Here is a 19795-nt window from a genome sequence, read left to right as displayed (position 1 = left end):
CGCGGCACTAGCCGTGATCACAGGCGGTTACACTGAGCAAAGGCCCAGAGACACTATGTTCTCAAACCTGGTCACACAGCAGAATCCTCTGCGAGCTTTAAAATGCCCTGATGCTCTGGTCTACCCCCTGAAAAGGGGATTCAGCTGGTCAGGGTGTGGCCTGGCGACGGGACGTTTAAAACCTCCCCCAGAATATTGTAAACTGCAACGAGAACCACTGTCTCGGGCCCAACAAATGTCAGTGCTGGAGGAACGTTCCAGATCCCCTGTTGTACTTTCACATGTTATATCTGAGGAAATAAAACTGGGCAAGGGACTGCCTTCCCGCTTCGGCCTCTGATTTAGGGCACTTCCACAATCTCGCCCCCTTGGCCGCGGACACAGGATGGCCAGGTGTTGATTCTGTTCCGGAAGCTTCTTTCCAGTATCCCTGGCCTTCAGCAAGCTCTGCCTGAGCACATCCATCGAACAGCTCTCGGGCAGAAAGCCACCACCTCGGAGGGAGGGGCCCGGAGCCCAGCGCAGCCCTCCCTGCTGGCAGGGCCCGCCCGAAGCAAGGAGCTAAAATCCCCTCCCCAGCACGATAAGGCCCTCATTAGCCTCCCTGTGGCTCTCTGGCCCACAGCACCAAGGAGGCCTCTGGCACTAATGCGGGGGTAAAGGGAGGGCGGGGGAGGAGGCTGTCTTTACTGTCCGGCCCACACCCACCATCTGCCTGTACCCAGGTCCCCCTAGGAGGCTGGGCAGGGCTGAACGAGGCCGACTTTCTCCCTGGGCCAGGATCGCAGTGGAGTCCTGGGGCTGATGAGAGCAACTTGGAAGCCGGGAGGGTTTTTTTCCCTTAGGAAATAGAAACTTGGGGGATGGCACTCGCCAGGGCTGTAGTTCTGAACCAGGCGTCCTGGAGGCCGGAAAGGGAGGGGGCAGAGCCACTAGCTGGAGGCAGGCTGCTTCAAGTACTTACCTGGCCCCAGGGTCTCCTGGAGTTTCCTGAGGAGCCTGGCAGGTGCCAGGGCAGGGATGGGCCCTGGGGAGCCGAGGGAAGCCAGCAGGCTGCTGGGGGTGCCCTGGGTGGGGAGGGGCTGGAAGGCAGAGCTGCTGGGTCTGGACGTGCCTCCACTGCCTGGAGAGGCTGCCTTCCTGCCCACGGGCCCAGAAGGTCGCACAGGGCCTGGCTGGAAGGATGGACTTTCTCTGGCTACTGAGCAAAGAAGGCCCTTTGCGTGAGGACCCCAACTCTCACCTAATGACCCATTCACTGAGGAAACACGCAGCTCAGCCCTCCTGACCAGCCCCGCCTTGGGGAAGAAGGCCAGGGATTCCTCAGGTGGTCTCCAAGGAGCCCTGCCCCTTCTGGTTTGTCCAGGGAGGAGAGACAGGGAAAGCAGAGGCCTGAGACCCTCGTGCGTCCACAAGCACAAATCTCAGAAGAGGCTCTGTGACCTTAGGCCAGTCACTTAACTTCTCTGGGCCTCTTCTCCCAATAATGGTCATCCATCATCATAACTGCCCATCCCGCATCCCATGGTCATCATGGGGATCAAAGGCATGACTGCACTGGAGTTAGCAAACGTGTATGGAGCCTCCACCAGGCACCGGGCCCTGTGCCGGGCGCTACGGGAGGCGTCACTCTCCCCCTGGCAGTCCCCGTCTCGTGGCGGGGACCACGCTGCTATGAAATGGGGTGGAAGGACCAGGCAAGAGAGATTCATTCTGACCCTGGGATGAGGGAGAATAAAGTGCTAAGGAGACGCCCAGCCCTCTGAAACACTGTCTCAGTCTCGAAAGGTCGCCTGTCACCTGTCCCCTGCAAGGGAAGCAACCAGCCTGGTGCTCCAAGTGTCAGGGGACCTGCTTCCAGCCCTGGCTCTGCCACTCGTGCACTGTGTGACCTTGAGCAAGTCACTTGGTCTTGCTGAGCCTCGGTTTCCAGATCTGTGTAATTGGGATAATAATGTTTACCTTGCAAGATGGTTGTGAGGATTAAATCAGACGACAGATATGACACTGCTTTGTTTTAAAAGAGGGAGAGAGAAGTTAAAAAGAATGATCTGGGCTTCCCTGGTGGCGCAGTGGCTGAGAGTCCGCCTGCCGATGCAGGGGACACGGGTTCGTGCCCCGGTCTGGGAAGATCCCACATGCCGCAGAGCGGCTGGGCCCGTGAGCCATGGCCGCTGGGCCTGCGCGTCCGGAGCCTGTGCTCTGCAACGGGAGAGGCCACAACAGTGAGAGGCCCGCGTACCGCAAAAAAAAAAAAAAAAAAGCAATCCAAGAAGCCGTGCCGTGCTTCCCGATCTGCAAATCACAGCTAATGACGCCTGCCCTGTCCCCTCACGGGCTGCCGCACGCGGGGTGAAATGATGACATGAGAGTCCTCTGCAAATAAACACGCGATGCCTGTGTCAGGATTACTGCTGTTGTTGCTGTTATTGCTATCCAACAAGGGGATTATACATTTTCTTAAAGAATGATAATTACTGTTGGTCATAAAGTCCACCCAGCCCTGCCCGAGGGGAGGGGCGCCCTCAGCCTGACCTCTCCCCTCCTCTCCCCGCAGTGCCACCTGACGACCCCGTCATCCTGGGGGGGCCTGTCATCAGCCTGCGGGCCGGGGACCCCCTCAACCTCACCTGCCATGCAGACAACGCCAAGCCTGCAGCCTCCATCATCTGGCTGAGGAAGGGAGAGGTGATCAATGGAGCCACCTACTCCAAGGTGAGGCGCGGTGGAAGGAGGGGAGGGGCTGCCGGAGGGGCCGGCTCTCCCCATCTCTCTGCAGCTCTTGCTCTGCCTGTATGATTTTCTGTCACCTTTTGTTCCTGGCTCTTCGTCTCTCTCTCTCTCTGTCTTTTCTCTCGTGCGCACACTGTCACTTTTTCTTTTTCTCTCTCGTGCTCTGCCTCTATTTATCTGACCTTTTCTGTCTCTCCTCCACTTTCTCTCTTTCCTGGGGTAAGGCCCTATGTCCAAATATGTGCCATTGGCGGTCAGAGCTTCACCATATGAGTTTGGGGGTGGGGGAGGACACAATTCACATACAGCAGGGACCTGCCGGGTCTGACAAGCTTTAAACCTGTGACTCGGGGCACACGGAGAAGGCTGGATCCTCCAGCCATACTCATATGGCATCTGCTCCGGGGGCTGTCAGAGCCCAGCCCTCTGCTGCCCCCTCTTTCCCCAGGACTGCAAGTGCCCTTGACCTAGGAACTTCTGAAGTCCCAAAGGCAGAGCAGCCCCAGACAGGCTATGCAAGAGAAGGGGCCAGGGACATGAGCATCTGAGACAGAGACAGAGACAGAGAGACAGGGAGAGAGAGAGGTTGAGAGGACCCACGAGTACACAAAGTCAAGGAGGGTCCACCGTCTACAGAAAAAAAATCCCACAGGGCGGCCCTGAAAGCCCTCATAGCTGAAGCCTCAGTATTTATCACATGGTGGGTGGTTAAGCCCGTGGGCCCAGGGGGCTGGGAAGCCTGAATCCAGGCTCTGCCTCCTTCTAGCTCTGTGACCACGGGCAAGCTCCCTAGCCTTGCTGTGCCTGAGAGTCCCCATCTCTACCACAGGAGCCACGGCACCTGCCTCAAAGGCTGGTCGCGAGGCTTGAATGAGCAGAGTGCCGGGCAGAGGGAAGCAAGGCTGTTAGGATCACTGCCTTCCCTCACTTGATCCGCAAGGTCCCCACGGTGCACCCTGCCATCCATATTTCCTGGGCGAGTGTGACAGTGTCATAGTAGAGCAGGCCCCACGATCCTACCAACTTGGTTCAAACCTGAGCCCCATCGCATATTATGGTAACTTCAGCTCTCCGCCTCAGCTTCCCCATCTGCAAAACGGGAGGATGATAACTGCGGACCCCTGTTAGGATTCCTTTGAGATGTAGACAGAATAATGCGTTGAAAGCACTGGGTAAAGTGCCTGGCGTAGAGTCAGGGCTTCGTAAAATGTTCGCTGGTATTACTGGGCCCTTCCTGCCCTTCCTCCCAGATCCCCGTCTGGCTCACCCTGTTATCCCTCCCCAGAGGTCACACAGCAGCCCAGCTTTCGTGGGGTGTTCATTTCGCTCTTCCACCATGCGGCCAGCAGGGGAAGGATGGGCTGGTGGGACTGAGGATGGCATCACAGATGATGGCTGGGTCCCTCGCCCTGGGAGAATCCTCGGGAAGGGGATGCACCAGCACAGGCTGTGGTGCCTCTCCCTGGACCCACGGCCGCCAGAGCCCTCGCGGCCCGGGTGCTTGGGTGAGGGCCCGCAGCTCCCAGCAGGCGTCTGGCTGCAGAAGCAGGGGAGAGGATGGCGGGGCCTCTCTCCAAGTCCTCTCTTCCTGGACACCCAGCCTCAGGCCATCTTCTCCGGGCCTGGCACCAGAACTGAAGCCACCTGGCATTCATCGGGAAGGCAGACCAGGGGACGCAGGACAGGTTGTGGAAGAGGAGAGGAGACAGTCTGGGCTGAGGCCAGAGAGAAGTCTTCCCTGGGGGCCAGATCCCTGCTCCATCTGCTACTACCCCAGCAGCTGCCACATTGGGGGATGAGGCCTTGACCCGGATGCGCACAACAGGGGGAGGGTCGCTTGGTCTTAGGATGTACAGTCGTGTACATCTCTACCTTGAAGCCCCTTACCCTCCAGCCCTACCCCACTGCTTCCTCCAGCTTCAGACTGCTGCCTGCCCAAGGGGCCACCCCCAGACCCCCAGGACCAATGAGCCTCATTAGGTTCCACGCTGGGCCCTCACTGGAGCCCAGCTCTGCAATCTCTCCCCTCCAGTCACCCCAGTACTCCCCATCTCATCTGTCCATCTTAGGGCCCGAGAGTCTCTACTCGGTGCGCAGCTGCCACTCATCCTGGCCTTCTTTGTGAAGAGCATCCTTCCTGGCCCCAGGGAACAAAACTGGGGGTTGGTCCCTGAAGACACAGGGTCTGGGGCAAAAGGCACCGTGCAAACCTCCACCTTCCCTGACGGCCCTCATTCAAACCACATAACAGGCACCAATGGAGTCCCCAGGCAGCTATAAGAAGGGGAGGCAAAGAGATGATTAAAAAAACTTGAGGGACATGGCAGGTGGGCGAGGTGAGTGAGGAGGGAGAAGAGAGGAGGCCTTGTTGCCAGGCAATCAGGCAGGCTCAAGCCCTTTCCAGGCTGTTTGCATATCAATGAACATCCTATATTCAGCACCAGGTTTGGGCCACCCACCCAATGCATTCCCTCCAAACCTCCATCCTCCCTCAACTGTGGTCACGAGGCCTCCCAGCTCTTGGGGCTCAGCCTGGCTCTCCACTGCCCAGCTGAGGCTCCAGGGGCTTTGGAAAGAGCAGAGTGGTGGCAGCTGCCCACACTGGATAACCTCACACAGGGTGCAGTCTGCCCCTGGCCAGCCCAGCTCCCCCACTACCGCTGCCAACTGAATGCCAAGTGCCTGCCCTCAGGGGTGGGACAGGGGGCCTGGATGCACAGACAGGAAGCAGCACAGCACAGGCAGGGTCCAGAGATGAGCCCTAAGCCTCCCACAGACACTGGGACAGTCAGGAAGACTGTTTGGAAGCAGTTAGTGGACCAGAGGCCGGTGGACACGCACACAGGCCCTGGCATGTTCACCCCTGTGCAGGTGAGGTATATAGGCCCCGCTCCTGGTCCATATCTGCACACACAGGTGGCACCCGCAGGAGAGGCCATCAGGGTCACACTAGTGCCCACCAAGCTGGAGGGAACGCTGCCCCAGGCCTTGGAGGTGGTGGCCCCAGAAACAGTGATTCACCACTAGTAACCCACTTACCCTCCTGAAGCTGAGTGTGTGCTTCTGAAGGTTTCTCAAGCAGAAGGTGGCGGCCTGGAGGTGCGTCTCCAGAGCCAGGTTCAGGGGAGGCAAGGGGCAGGGAGGACGGGGAAGTGACAAGAATCAGCAAATGAGAGAGTGTCCACCTGGGCTGGACCTGGAGGCCACAAAGTCCCAGGGTTTCATTTGCATGTGAGAACAGTGGAGGTTTATAAGATAGGAATGATGGAAAAGAAAAGAGAAAGAAAGGAGAGGTGAGGAGATGCGGAAGGAACGAACAAGGGAAGGAGGAAAACCAGGGTGAAAAGACCAAGGCCCCCTCTTCGCCCTGCGCTCGGCTCCCTCCCCAGGAACGCGCTGTGGCCTCGCCTTCACACCCCCGAGCGGCGTGGGAAGCGGGCGCTGTGCTCTCCCCCGGTTTAATGAACACATCTCCCCTTCTCTAATTAGGCGGAACAAACAACTTGAACCAGAATTTTTATTTCCCAGAAAAGCACACGCCCGGACACAGTAAATATGTCATTAATCACCATTCTGGGCGCGGAGCGCCCTGGGTGCGGGGAGCGGGCAGCAGTCAGGGGCCTAATTAGGAGCTCGGCCCCCGGCTCCCCTCCCACCGGCCCTGCACCCCTCAAGTAGATCAATCTGAGGGGTGCCGGCAGAGTAAAATTTATGTAAATGCCCCTCGTTAGCACCACGGAAAAGTAAAGAAAAAGAGAGGGGGAAGAACAGTACGATCTCCCTCCCTCCTCAACCCCAGCCCCGAGGTCTTTTTTTCATCCAGGAAATCGTTGATTATCGCTTGGCTATTTATAGACGCGGGAGGTCAGCAGAGCCGGAGCCAGCAGGCAACGAAGGTGCGGCCGCAGCTCCCTGCTCCGGCTAGGCGGGGCTACACCGCCCGCGCGCCAAGCCCTACCCCCGGGGGCCGGCCTCCAGGTTAGCGCCCTGGCCCTGAGGCTGAGCCCATGGCCCTTACCCCACCGGCTCCTGGGACTGACCGTATCACCCTCCCCCAGCCCCTCTCCAAGATCCCTCTGCCCAGGGCTGAGACCATCACCCCACGTCCCAGGAGAGAATATGGACGGGAACAGGCCTGCGCCCAGGCCGTTCTACGGCAGAGGAGAAACAGGCCGGGACTACTGCCCTGCTCTGCGGATCTCTCCGGCATCTGAGTCTGGCTTTGTCTACAGCAGGACGCGCCGTTCTGGACCGAAGCTCCCGTCCTGTTCTCCTAGTGTTGGAGGGTACTGAACTGAGGACCTAGAGGCAGGGTCCAGCCGCCTGCATGTCACTGCTAAACTCGGAAGCTACTTAATCATCTAACTGTTCCCACCTTTAAGTGGGGATCACACCACCCGGCTTCCAGGTCCTCAGGAAGCTGCAGTGGGAGGGTCATGGGCTCAGGGCTCACCATTCTCAAGTGCAAATCCCAGCCCTGCCCAGCAAGTTCCTGAGTCACTTTGAACTCAGTTTTCTCTTCCGTTGTTTAGGAGACAAGGCTCCCTTCCTTCCAAGGTCCTGTGAGGATTAGAGAGGATGTCATGGTTATTTTCAGGGAGGTTTTGAGGAAGTAGAGTCTGTCCATCTATCCCTTGGCTCCAGTCATGGCAAAGTAAGACTGCATCCAGCACCCCCTGCTGCAGGATCAAGTTCCTTCCTGGGGTGTACTGAGCAAGTCCAGCCTCCCCACCTTGTCCCCTGAAGTGACCCTCCTGCACACTGCACCTCCCCAGTATGCACCCACCTTCGTGGGCCACCAGGGAACTCAGGGTGCGGGGCAGTAAGCGGCTGGGGAAGTAGCTGGAAGGGGACTCAGAGGAGGGAGGAGGTAGCGGCAATGATGGGGAGCAGCAGCTGTGAGGAATGACCTCGTGGTCCTGGGGAAGACAGGAGACCTTTAGGCTTGCGTTAGTTTCTAGGGCCACTGTAACCAAGTACCACAACTTGGTTCTTCAAACAACCAAAATGTGTTGTCTCACACTTGTAGAGGCGAAAAATCAAGGTGTGGGCAGGGCTGTGCTTCCTCCAAAGGCCCCAGAGGGAGAATCTTCCTGCCTCTTGCAGTTCCTGGGGGCTCCTGGCTTTCCTTGGCTTGTGACAGCATCATTCCAATCTCTGCCTCCTTCTTGCCATGGCCCCCTTCCTTGTTTCTCCCTGTGTCTTTTCCTCCTCTTACAAGGACACCAGTCACTCGATTTAGGGCCCACTCTACATCCAGGTTGATCTTGTCCAAGATCCTTAACTAATTACTAGTTACTTAACTAAGTTGTGAAGGCCCTATTTCCAAATAAGGTCACAGTCTGAGGTTCTGGGTGAACATGAATTGGGGGGATACTATTCAACTCACTCCAAGACCCTCTTACTTATATTATCACCAACTTGAAGTGAGTTTGATTAAGCTCCATAGCCTCTCTTGATCACACCTGTTTTCTCACCTGTCAAATGAAAGACGATGGCATCTGTCCCGCCTGTGGCTTGGTCCGAGCTCTAATGAGGTCAGGAAGTGAAACGATTGAAAAGTTGAAAGGGTTTGTACAGGTAAAGTAATGAAATGGTCAGTGTGCATTGATTCTGCCCACATCCCTCCCAGCCCCACCCTTACCCCCACCCCCCAATCTGCACCCCCTTCTACAGCCTGCGTCATCCCCAGGGGCCACAGCACCTGCATGTAGCCCCCCATCTCAGAGCTTCCTGCAGACCCAGAGACACCCCCAGACCAGAGGCAGAATAGTTACAAGTTCATTTCTACATAGAACCTGGTTTCCGTAAGGCCCAGCCTGGTTTCTATTATGTGTCAGGGTGGGCAAGTCCAGGCTGACATGCTGGAAAACTTGCCAGTTCCTTTTTCCAGCCGAAGCCCAGCACTCATCTGGGCCAGGGAGCCAACGGTAACCCCTGGCTCTGCATGGAGACGGGCTCCCCTGGGTGGGTTGAGCTGACACACCTCCATCCACAGGGCTCCCTCCTCCTCTCCAAGACTGGCACGTGACGCACCCAGGCCATCCCAGCTGAGTGACAAGTGACAAGGGCCTTCTCTCCCCCCTGCAGACCCTGCTTCGCGACGGCAAGCGTGAGAGCATTGTGAGTACCCTCTTCATCTCCCCCGGCGATGTGGAGAACGGGCAGAGCATTGTGTGCCGGGCCACCAACAAAGCCATCCCCGGAGGGAAGGAGACCTCGGTCACCATCGACATCCAGCGTGAGTACTGACCCAGCCCAGGGTAGGGACCACCCGGCACCCCCTGCCCGGAGCACGGGTGGGGGGATGTAGCCAGGCCAGAGCCATACCCCTGCAGGAGGGCTGGAGACAGGACCTGGGTCAGTCAACCCTGGGGACTAGCGGATTTGTATGGGCACCCAAAGGACCATCTTGTCCTTCTTACTGTCAGAGATGAGGGTGACAATCTTCTTAAAAACATCACTGGGGACTTTGCTGGCGGCCCAGTGATTAAGACTCTGCGCTTCCACTGCAGGGGGTACGGGATCGATCCCTGGTCAGGAAACTAAGATTCCGCCTGCCACGCAGCGCGGCCAAAAAACAAACAAACAAACAAAAGAAAACATCACCGATGAGGGTCCTTTACAAACGACAAGTTGAAGCCCCATTTCCATACCTGTATAAGGTAGAACTTCCACACCGACAAATAGGGTGGTCAGCCGTGGCAGTGCCGCCCAGCCAGGCGGCCTCACACCCTCCCTTGGAGAGGAAGCCAGAGCAGAGGTGCTGGGAGCAGAAGGGGCACCCAGGGCTCCAGAGTGGAGGCACGGCACCAGGCCCTGTCCTGGCAGCGTCGGTCAGGGAGAGAAGAGGAAGAGGAAGAGGAATCACCACTCAGTCAGCTCGTACTTTGCCCGTATCATCTCATGTAATCTTTTTATTTATTTTTTTTGGCTGCGTTGGGTCTTCGTTGCCGCATACCGGCTTTCTCTAGTTGCAGCAAGTGGGGGCTACTCTTCGTTGTGGTGTGCGGGCTTCTCATTGCAGTGACTTCTCTTGTCGCGGAGCACGGGCTCTAGGCGTGCGGGCCTCAGTAGTTGTGGCTCGTGGGCTCAGTAGTTGTGGCTCGCGGGTTCAGTAGTTGTGGCTCGCGGGCTCAGTAGTTGTGGCTCACGGGCTCTAGAGCGCAGGCTCAGTAGTCGTGGCTCACGGGCTTAGTTGCTCCGCGGCATGCGGGATCTTCCCAGACCAGGGTATGACTGCGGTCCCTATCTGGGAAACCGAGGGCCCCCAGTCCACACGGGTTTCTGAGGTGGGCAGCCAGCTCTCCAGAGCCCCCGCTGGGAACTCTTCTTGTAGGCATGCACACCAGGAGCCCTCAGCCAGGGTCAGTTATTACGACGAGCATGAACAGTGACACTTTAAAGCTCCTCCAGCATTGCATTCCCGAAGTCCCTAAAGGAGACTCCTGAAGGTCTAAAATCTCTCTAAGGTACCCGTCGGCCTCCGCCAACAAAGGTGGGCTCAGCACAGGGCCCCAGCAGCTTTGCTCTCCATACTGGACTGACTCTCCATACTGGAAGTGTCAGCCCCCGGAAGTCGACTCTTCTTCTCTTAAACACCCCCTCCCTGCCACAGAGCATGAGGCCACCACGAGCTGGTGGCTTTGGTTGGAGTCTCTGAAGGACAAGGCCAGAGCTGTAGGTCGGCATCTGTTTCTTCCTTGTCATTTTACTCATTTTAATTCAAATCCACCTAGAAACACCTCCCAACAGCCCTGGCTCATCTAAGTGTCTGCATTCTGTGCTCCATGTGGCTCTCCAGGGATCTGGGGTCTGCAGGGGCCATGTCCTAGGGCTTCCAGAGCCCGTCTTGGGAGCCAGAGAGCAGACTTCTCCCAGTGTCTGGAATCCTGGCAGGTGACCTTTAGGTTCCAGAGGGCAGAAGAAACTGTTGAAACCCTCAAACGGGCTTGCTCCGGACACCTAGACACAACAGCTGAGGCCTTGGAGAAGGTTTTGTATTTGCCATCTTCACCAGCTGTTAACAGCCCCCCACCCCCACCTGTACCAGGCAGAGGACTCTGACTAGGTCTAGGACCAGGGCGATGGGAGGGAGGCCCTCGCTCTGAGGGTCATGTAAGTTCAGGGTCACGCTGAGAGGGATGCCTCCCTCCCCAACCCCAGTCCAGGCCTTGGCTGTCCACAGTCGCCTGCTTCCTCCATGCAGCAGGCGTGGCATCAAGCAGCAGGCCCAGCTACGGAAAGGAAGCAAGATGCTGGAGGACGGAGTGGTCCACATCCAGAGAGGCTCCACCACCCACGAGCCATGCGGGCCTAAGCTGGACACCTCACCGCAGACATGCCAGTTCCTTGTCTGATCTGATCGAATGACATCCGAGTTCTCTTTTTGCCCTGAGATTGACCGTGAATCAGAGCTCTCTCCAGATACAAGCCAAATCTGGGAGGAAGGAGGGTGGGAGACACAGACATCCAAGCCTCCTATAACGGGCTGCCAGTCGTGGTCACTGTGCAGTGCCTCCCTCCTTCGCCCACCAACCCCCCAGCTGGACAGGAGACCTATGCCAGCCACGGAACCCTCACAAAAGAACCACCTGGGCGGCTCCTGGGCCCTGGCAGGAGAGACCCAGGGCGAGGGGTGTTCCTGCTTCCTCCAGTCCGCTATCCGTCACACAGCAGAACCTCTTCTGTCAACAAGAAAGTCATCATCATGACAACAGCCCACCAACTACTAAAACACATTCCTCTAAACACACTCTAATGAGATGATCAATTTGCCGGGGCACACAGATGACAGTCTGCACAGGAGGAGGTCGCCGGCCTTGCCAGGTCTCTGGACTTTGCTGGCCTTCTTTCCAGGGACAACTCAGCCACCTGAGGGGGGAGGCATCGGGAATGAGGTCGGGCTGAGGTTGAGAACCCAGGTGCCCGGTTTCCTAGGTGGGCCCCGTCCAAGGCAGTCTAGCGTCGTGCTTAAACCCATAGCATCCTTCCTGGTTTGAATTCTGGCTCTGCCACTTACTGAGTGATGCCGACCTGGTCGTTTAACCTCCCTGTGCCTCGGTTTCCTCATCTGTGTGTGGAGGTAGCAGCGCTTGGCTCACCCGCTGGCTGCGAGGATTACATTAAACCATTCAGGTGGCGACCCTAGCACAGCGCCCGGCGCCTGTCAGCTGCAGTTGCCGTGCACAGTCACGGGGGTGCAGCTGCCCCTCCCCGATGCCCCCAGCCCCAACGGGGGGAGGTCTGCATCCATTTGCATCTCCTGAAGGTGTCTGCGTGCGCCTGCCGAGCAAGAGAGCACGCTCCCGCCACGCCCTCCCTCCTGCTCTCCGCCTGCCCCGTGTATCCCTTTTCAGTAAGCATCCAGCTGTTCACTGTGGACACCACGGGCTGGATCAGAGCTGCCTTTCCAAACCTGCTCATTTTCTCAGTCAACCAAGCAGCAACCAAACTCAGCAAAAACACATTTGTTGTTTGTTTCCCTTGGTCTTTAGATGTTACCCAACGGAAGACAAAGCCCCCAGATTGAGTAATGGGAGAGAAAGCTTAACACCCCCAAAGCCTTGCTACATCTGGACTCTGCATACAGCTGCCAAGTTTCAAATGGATGTGCTATAAAAATCACTGAATCATGGAGTTTCTCTTTTCTCACCCCCTCCTCAATGTAATACTTCCCCTGAAAACACCACACACACACACACACACACACACACACACACACACACACACGGGCAGGTCGCTGATGGAAACACTAACAGACTCTCAGCTGTGACATCTGTTCAATGTGATCTCAGTTCCACCAGCTACACCAAAGCTGCCCCCCTGCAAGTTATTCAGCTGACATCACAAATGGGATTACAATCACGTTTAATAGTTGGATATGACATAAACTATTTATACCTCTGGAGCCTGGTAGCACAGGTGAGACTGGCAAGTGCGGAAGCTTCCCAGGGCCTGTTCGCTTGGGTACCGAGCATGTTGCGAAGAGGTAGGGAAGCTGCAGGAGAGTGGTGCCCACAGGATAAACTGAGAAGGGCAGCTCTGTGGTGGAGGAGGGGAGCAGGCAGCCCGGAGGGGGTCCTCCATCAGGTGTGTGCCCCATCTCCCTGCCACCAAAGCCTCATCGCTTTATAAAGCACATCCAGGTGGGGGCAGACCTCCTGCAACTACCCCGCAGGTTCTGTGGCGGGTTTCTAGAGGCCATTGAACTAGCCCTGGAAGCAGGTGGTCCTCGGCTGGGTGGGCCGGCACCAGGGTGACGGGCAGAAGCCGGGAAGAGGCTGCAGGGTTCTGGGGGTGCAGCTCTCCTGGGAGGTGTGGGGAGAGCTCTCACGGAGAGTCCTGGCCACACATCTTTGGGACCACTGGAATTACGCTTTAGAAACCAAGATTGAGATCACTGAAGTACTTCCCCAGTAATTAACTCTCCAGAAAAAGGCAGACAAGCCAGCTGTTCCAGTAGCAGAAGCTCGTGGTCCCCAACCAGAACCCGGGGATAATGTGGGGAGAACAGCCCCAGCTCAGTCTCCACCTGCTGCTCAGGAGCCAGCATTCTCTCCCGTACCTTAAGCTGTCTGCAGACCCCAGCCCAGCCCCTGTGGGTCATCTCCCTGCCCCGGTGCCCCAGCACTGGCGGCTCGAGCACCAGCAGGGCACAGGGAAGCCAAGTGGCCAAAGGATCCCAACTCCGGGGGGCGGTGAGGCTCCGTCCACTGCTGGGCCTCTGCACAGACGACTCTCTGAGGGGCTCGGGGACCACCCTGTCGTCTCAGCCAGGAGCTGGGCCAGGCGGCTGGGGTCTTGCCCCCCCGGTGGTGCCCTTCACATGCACGCAGAGGGGTCAGCGTTTTCTCGATGGTCTCTGAGAAACCGACTTCCTCACTTCTTTTTCTGAAAATGGGCTGAACCCCTGGAAAGTTCTCATGCCCTTCCAGCACATTGCCGTGCTTACTGGTGAGGTCGGGCTAGAAGACGTGGCCCCGGGGCCTGGCTAGGACGCAGGGACCAAGCTGCCCTCGCCTGGAGCCGAACTCCAGCCGGACCTCCAGGACCCGACACGGAAGAAGGGCGGGCACCGGCTGTCATCGCCCCTCCCCTGAAGCGCAGATGCCTGGGGTGCTGGGGCCTGGGCGTGTGCCCAGGAGCTCGAGGATGCCCAGCTTTTAGAGCAGGTCCCGAGGCTGCTTCCCTGGAGCTCAGGAGGGCCAGGCTGCCTTGACGCCTCTCTCTGGACTGATTCCCCGCCTCTGATCTCTGCTGTCGATCCCTCCTCCTCTTGTTCCCATCTCTAGGTCACTCCGTGTCTGTTTCTCCCTCTTTTCTCAGTTTCTCATTATTTTGTTTGGTCTTTCTCCCCAGCACCCTATCATTTTCTGTCTCCATCTGTTTAGTCTCCCTTGGTCTTTTTGCCTTAAGTCTAAATTTTTTGGCTGATTGTGTGTCTCTGTGTACATGTCAGTCTCTCTCTGAACCTGTCCATCTCTGCTCTCTGCTTCTCTGGGTTTCTGCCTCTTTTTCTTAGTCTGCCTCTGCACTTTCTCTCTCTCTCCCTCTCTCTGTGTCTCTCTCTCTCTATGTCTCTCTCTCTCCCTCCCTCATCTCCATGTCTCTCCTATGTAGGCATCTCTCTGCCTGTCCCCCCACCCCCCTTCGGCACGGATCTTTGTGTCCCTGTGTCTCCCTGTCTCTCTCCCCCTCTCTGACTTCTGTCTCCTCTACCTCCGACCATTTCGCACTTCAGAGCTGGGCTTCTCGTCATGTTGAGTGAGAAAGACGAGACCAGCCTGGGGAGCTGAGGGCTGGGTGACACGAGTCAGCACTCAGCAGAGATGATTAGGTGGATGGAAGGGTGTAAATGCCACTTTCAAGGCAACAGATGCACCAGAACCTTACACAAAGAGACACGAAACAGATACTTCAGAGACAGAAAGTTGGTATTTAAAGGGGCTTAGTGTCCACATCCCCCTCTGGCCTCTGCACCCCCTCTTCCCACCTCTCCTTTCTGCAGTGGTTTGTTCTCCCAAAGCTGGAAGGTGGACAGTACGCTCTGAGGCCCAGGCAGCCCTGCTTCCCGGCTGACCGTTCGTTTAAACACCGGCCTTGAATCCACAGCCGGAGCCCTGACCCCACCGCCAGACGGTCTGAAATCCGGCACTTCCAGGGAGGGAGGGAGCCCCCTGCCAAGGCCCCCAACTTTCTGGGGACCCCCAGGGGAGTGGCTGCTCTGAGGGTCCCGGGTGGTGGAATCACTGGCCTTTACCCTCATGTTCTCCTGGGGATTCAGCCCCCAAACTGTGAATGCAGCTCCCCATCTGCAAGGACACCTCTTCTCTCTGCAGACCCCCCACTTGTCAACCTGTCGGTGGAGCCACAGCCAGTGCTGGAGGACAACGTGGTCACGTTTCACTGCTCTGCAAAGGCCAACCCTGCCGTCACCCAGTACAGGTAAGAGCCCCGCTGGGGAGGCCCACACCGTGGCGCCCTGCACACCCCTCCTTGTCACAGGGGCATCACCTGTGGTCCTGGGCATCCGGCACGGTGCCTGGTCCACTGTGGGTGTTCTCAGCACACCCGTTCACCCCTGGCCAGGTGGACTTCTCCTTTCCTTCATGAGCACACACTCCCCTCCTCTGAGGCAGAAGATTTCACTCCTTCTGTTTGAACAGCTTGTTTACCCCTTATTTCTGAAAGGAGGGAAAGAGGCTCAGGGAAGGAAAGCTGAAACCGCCATGAGGACGAGCGTGATCAATCAGCATCTGGATTCTAGTCCTGTGCTCACCAAATCGTTCTCCTGGGGGCGTTGGGTCCCCGGGGCAGCCAGCCCTGAGCGGCGGGCACCCGGAATCCGTCATACCCACCGCCCCTGTGCAGCCCTTGCTCACCACACTGATGAAAGCATCCCTTCTTTGTGCATGCCTGTCTTTCCCTGTTGACTGAGCTTCTTGAAGGCGGGCCCGCAGTTTGGCCACCTAACAGCTCTCAGTGGAGCACTTGTGTGGCAGGCACTCGGCGCTCCAGGACATTAGCTCGCAGACTCCGTAAACACGTAGGGCAGCCCCTCTGGGCACCCTCCTGCCCGGGTACCATCACCACCCAAGACTTCCAGACACAGAGTGGCCTCAGAGGTGCTCCAGGGGCTGACTCAGACACTCCCCTCCTTGAGGCATCAGTGCAACTCACCATAGCCCTCACTCTGCCCCGTCCCTTCCCCCAGCCCACACCTGATGGAAGAGGCTGGTGTCGCCTCCACTGTCGAGATGGGCTATGAAGCCCCAGCATGAGCCAGTGCCAGGAATGCTGATGGTCCCAGACTAGGAAACAAGCCTGCCAGTGGGAGTGGAGGACAGGGGAGACGAGAGGCAGTGCGGCCCCAGAGGGCAGAACTCGAGGAAGTGGGCCAAAAAGGCAGCCAGAGATTCAGGCTGGACATAGGTGGTGCCCCCTGCAGTGCAGATAATTAACGCTGGAACCGCAAACCCAGGAAAGGCTCAGAGTCTTTATCCTTGAGAATATTTTTAAGTAGGATGAAAACCCATCTGTCCTGTCGATCTAACCAGTCACCCGGCTAGAGGCAGGAGAAAGAGCAGACGACCTTCAGGTTCCCTGGCGTCCTAGAGCCCCTTAGGTCCAGGGGGCAGGTCTGGTTTGACTGGGACAAGTGACAAAGGTGCAGAAGGAGATGCCCAAAGAGTCTCTGTTTTTTTTCTGAGCTTCCACCCTGTACCTGCAAGACCTGGGCTCCATCGACAGGTGGGCTTCTCTCTGTTGTCTGCTCTCTGCTCACAAGCACTAAACACCAGGCACCATCTGCCCAGAAAAGACCTCTAATGCCAGCTTCCCTGGGCAGCCCTTCTCTCCCACTGACCCCCCGGGCAGGCACACCCACATTCACCCTCACGTCGTTGACAATAATAAGGTATAAATCTCCGTATGGAGAGGTCATCAGAAAGCAAACGTGGCAAGATACTAACAACTGGTGGATCTAGGTGAAGGGAATATGGCAGGTACTTGGGCCATTCTGGTGACTTTTCTATAACTACAAAGTCATATTTAGCTTCCTAACTAAAAAGTGAATGAGCCGGGACGTGCAGGTTTCCCCAGGCTCTGGGCACCTGTGGTTCCCCTCCATCCGCATCCTTCCCTGCATCTCGGAGCCTGGGTCAGCTCATCCCACACAGAGGAGGAGCCAGAGGTTCAGGCAGGCCCCCTGCAGATACACACCTGTCCTTACTTGCCACCTTTCCTCCTGAGCTTCCGATTAGCCACAGGCCCCAAAAAGGCTTTGGTGCAAATCAGGCTCCCTCCAGGACTCCAGAGGCTCTCAGGGAGCCCTTCTGGGCTCCAGAAAAATGTGGGAGAGCTGGGGTGGCCCGGGAGGAAGGGGGTGCAGGGGCCATGGCAAGCGGAGGCAGATGTCTGTGCCCACCCCCAACTGGCTCAGCCCCTTGGCCTCAGGAAGGGCTCACCCCCTTGGCCTCAGGAAGGGCTCACCCAGCAGGCAGATGGTCCTTCTAGACGTGGTGTTGGGATCCAAGAGGAAAAGCCTTGAGCAAATCTTGGCACGTAAGCACATCGATTTTTCCCAGCTGACTTTGGCAAGACTAAGGGGTCTTTTTTTCTTAACTTCCTTTGGTCTTGACTGCTTCCTCCTGTTCCGCATAAGAGGCTGTAATCTTGGAAATTAGAGATATGCCCTCGTCCACCCCAGCACCCAGCAAGGGGCCCTGGGAGGGTGGGGGGGGGGCAGGGGAGCCCATCCAGCTGGGCTCAGCAGTCACTTCGGCTGCCCCACTGGACCAGCGGCCCCGGGGCGAGCAGAACAGGCCCACACACACCTGAAGCACATCTCTCCCCGCCTCTCTGCTCCCCTCTGAGGCTTTCAGGGCCACCCCACCCGGGCAGGTGACAGGGTGGGTCCCACCGCCCAGAGTGAAAGGCAGGGCTATTGAGAACTGCCTGTCAGCCTTGACACACCAGCCTCCCGATTGTGTGATATAAATAATTAACCCTCTTACATTCGCTCTTGCCAAATTAGACATCGATTGGGAAAGGTTTAATCTGACGCCTGTTTCGAGGTGGTGACAGCAGCAGTGGCAGCAGGGGCGTAGGTGGGTGGTGGGAGAGGGAAGGGACAGGAGGAAAGAGGAGAAGGAGGAAGTGAAGCTGGAAAACAGAAGAGAGATGGGAGGCGAGATGGGAGCGGGCGGGACTTGCATCCCGGCTCACCCCTGGTCGTGTGACCAGCTGCTTCAGTGAGTGGTTTGAGCTTCTGGAAGGGATGCCTACGAGGGACTTTCTGGTGCGGGAGGGGAATAAACATGGGGAAGAGAAAGACTGGCTGAGTGGGATGTGAGCAGGGCACTGTGGGGCGCCCCGCAAGGCTCAGCCCCACAGCTGGCCTCCTGTGGCCCTGGGAGAAGACGGCCTAGGACTTCCTTCTGCCCCCGCTTCACCTCCAAGGTGGAGACGGGCCCTGGGGGCTGAGAGCCGCAGCCACACAGCCATCCGGCATCCCTGAAGTCTCCCTTCTTTGGCTCTGAGAGGGCAGGCCAGCCTGCTCTGGGGAAGAGGAGACCCGTGTGGCCTGGATCACTGGGCTCCGGGCCCGAGGATGCCCCAGCAGCTCTGAGATCCTCAGGGCCCCAGTGGTGGAGCTTTCACCCTTCTTACACTATGAGAGGCCCCAGACAGGTGGGGAGAAAGCCCCCTTTGCCCCAGGAACCCCCCAATAATGGAAGAGGACTGCCCAGCAGAGCCTGCTCGCTGGGGCCAAGCCCACCCCTGTCGCAGCACCTGGAGCTGTGGGCAGGCGAGAGCAGGGGTCCGGGCGGGGCAGGAGGGGCTCACCGCCTCCCCCCAGCCCAGCCAGCTGCCTGCCCCACCCCCCAGCATCCCACCGCCTAAACCTTCACTGCAGCAGGGTAGATGGAGTAGGGGCTGGACACCGACCCCCGACCGTGTGTCTGGGACTGAACTCAGCCACCCCAGGCGGGAGCTGTACCTGACTATTAAGTCTGGTCATTAAATTAAAGTTAGAGATTGAAATGATTCATGAATAATTCATAATAGTTTGCCGGGAAGCTCCTTCGGCTCTCGGGGAGCTATGCTTTGCTCTGTTGTTAAACCATAATTGTTATTATTAATTGTCTTCTTAATAACGACCCGATGTTAATTTGCGATAATGACCACATAGTGCCAGCCCGATGCTCCCTGCTGTGCCGGGAGACGCGTAGCCTCCGGCCAGACGGGCAGGCTGAGTGGGGGCCGGTGGAGGGAAGGGCAGGAAGGGCAGGAGCCTCTGTGGCCCCAGGGTAACGACTACAGGGCCAAGGTACCTGCCCAGCTCTGGTAAAGACATGCACCCCAAAACAGGCCTGAGCCACAGTAGGAAGAGCCTGGCCCGAAGTTCTGTGAGTTTTAAGAAGTCTTATCCACAACAGGAGTAAAGCAGGGGAAGCTCTGAACTCTCTCTCCTAAGGCATCTGTAAGGAAACCCCAGCCGCAGGCACACAGGCACACACCCCCCTGGCCGCACTGCCCCACGGGTAGCAGGCCGCCCAGCTACCGGTCCAACGCAGTGATCACCGCCCCTGAGCCGGGTCCGAGACACAGATCAGCCAATTGGCCCAGCAAAGAAGTCAGCACAGCTGTCTTCCCATCCCCCCTCCCCCGCCCCCATCAAACCAGCGCAGATGGAGCCCAGGCCTCTGCGGGGCGGAGCCTGGGTGGGAGGCAGAGGCTGGGCAGGAAGAAGAGCAAGTGCCATGGGGGAGGCTGAAAGGGCTTTTCAGAGAGAGAGAGACACCATGAGGGGACCGCCCCCCGCAGGGACAGGAGTCAGGACAGGGGGGACGGAGAGAGCTGACCGAGTTGGGGAGGGAGCAGTCAGGACCACTGCTCACACCTCTCCATCAGCTTCTCGCCTCATCTGGAAATCAAGCTTCCTGAGCCCCACGCGTGTGTACACACGTGTGCGTGTGCGTGCGCGCAGGAATGCACGCGTGTATGGGCACACACCATTAGACCTGGGCCCCTTCGGTCATAGATTTGGCTTCCTTCT

At 57.7% G+C, this 19795-nt stretch overlaps 1 protein-coding gene across 1 annotated transcript in view; it reads left to right on the top strand.

Annotated features, from left to right (window-relative positions):
* KIRREL3 (kirre like nephrin family adhesion molecule 3) overlaps positions 1 to 19795 on the top strand; it is a 119382-nt gene that overhangs the window by 78076 nt on the left and 21511 nt on the right. Inside the window, exons 6-8 of the mRNA XM_024740765.1 lie at positions 2558 to 2715; positions 8824 to 8974; positions 15075 to 15180. Of these exons, the coding sequence (XP_024596533.1) occupies positions 2558 to 2715; positions 8824 to 8974; positions 15075 to 15180 (415 nt within the window). The remainder of the gene's footprint in view (positions 1 to 2557; positions 2716 to 8823; positions 8975 to 15074; positions 15181 to 19795) is intronic.

This window comes from Neophocaena asiaeorientalis, unplaced genomic scaffold (genome assembly GCF_003031525.2).
Source record: "Neophocaena asiaeorientalis asiaeorientalis breed wild unplaced genomic scaffold, Neophocaena_asiaeorientalis_V1.1 scaffold308, whole genome shotgun sequence".
In the NCBI taxonomy this organism is placed as follows: Eukaryota; Metazoa; Chordata; class Mammalia; order Artiodactyla; family Phocoenidae; genus Neophocaena; species Neophocaena asiaeorientalis.
This window is presented reverse-complemented; position numbering and strand designations above follow the sequence as displayed.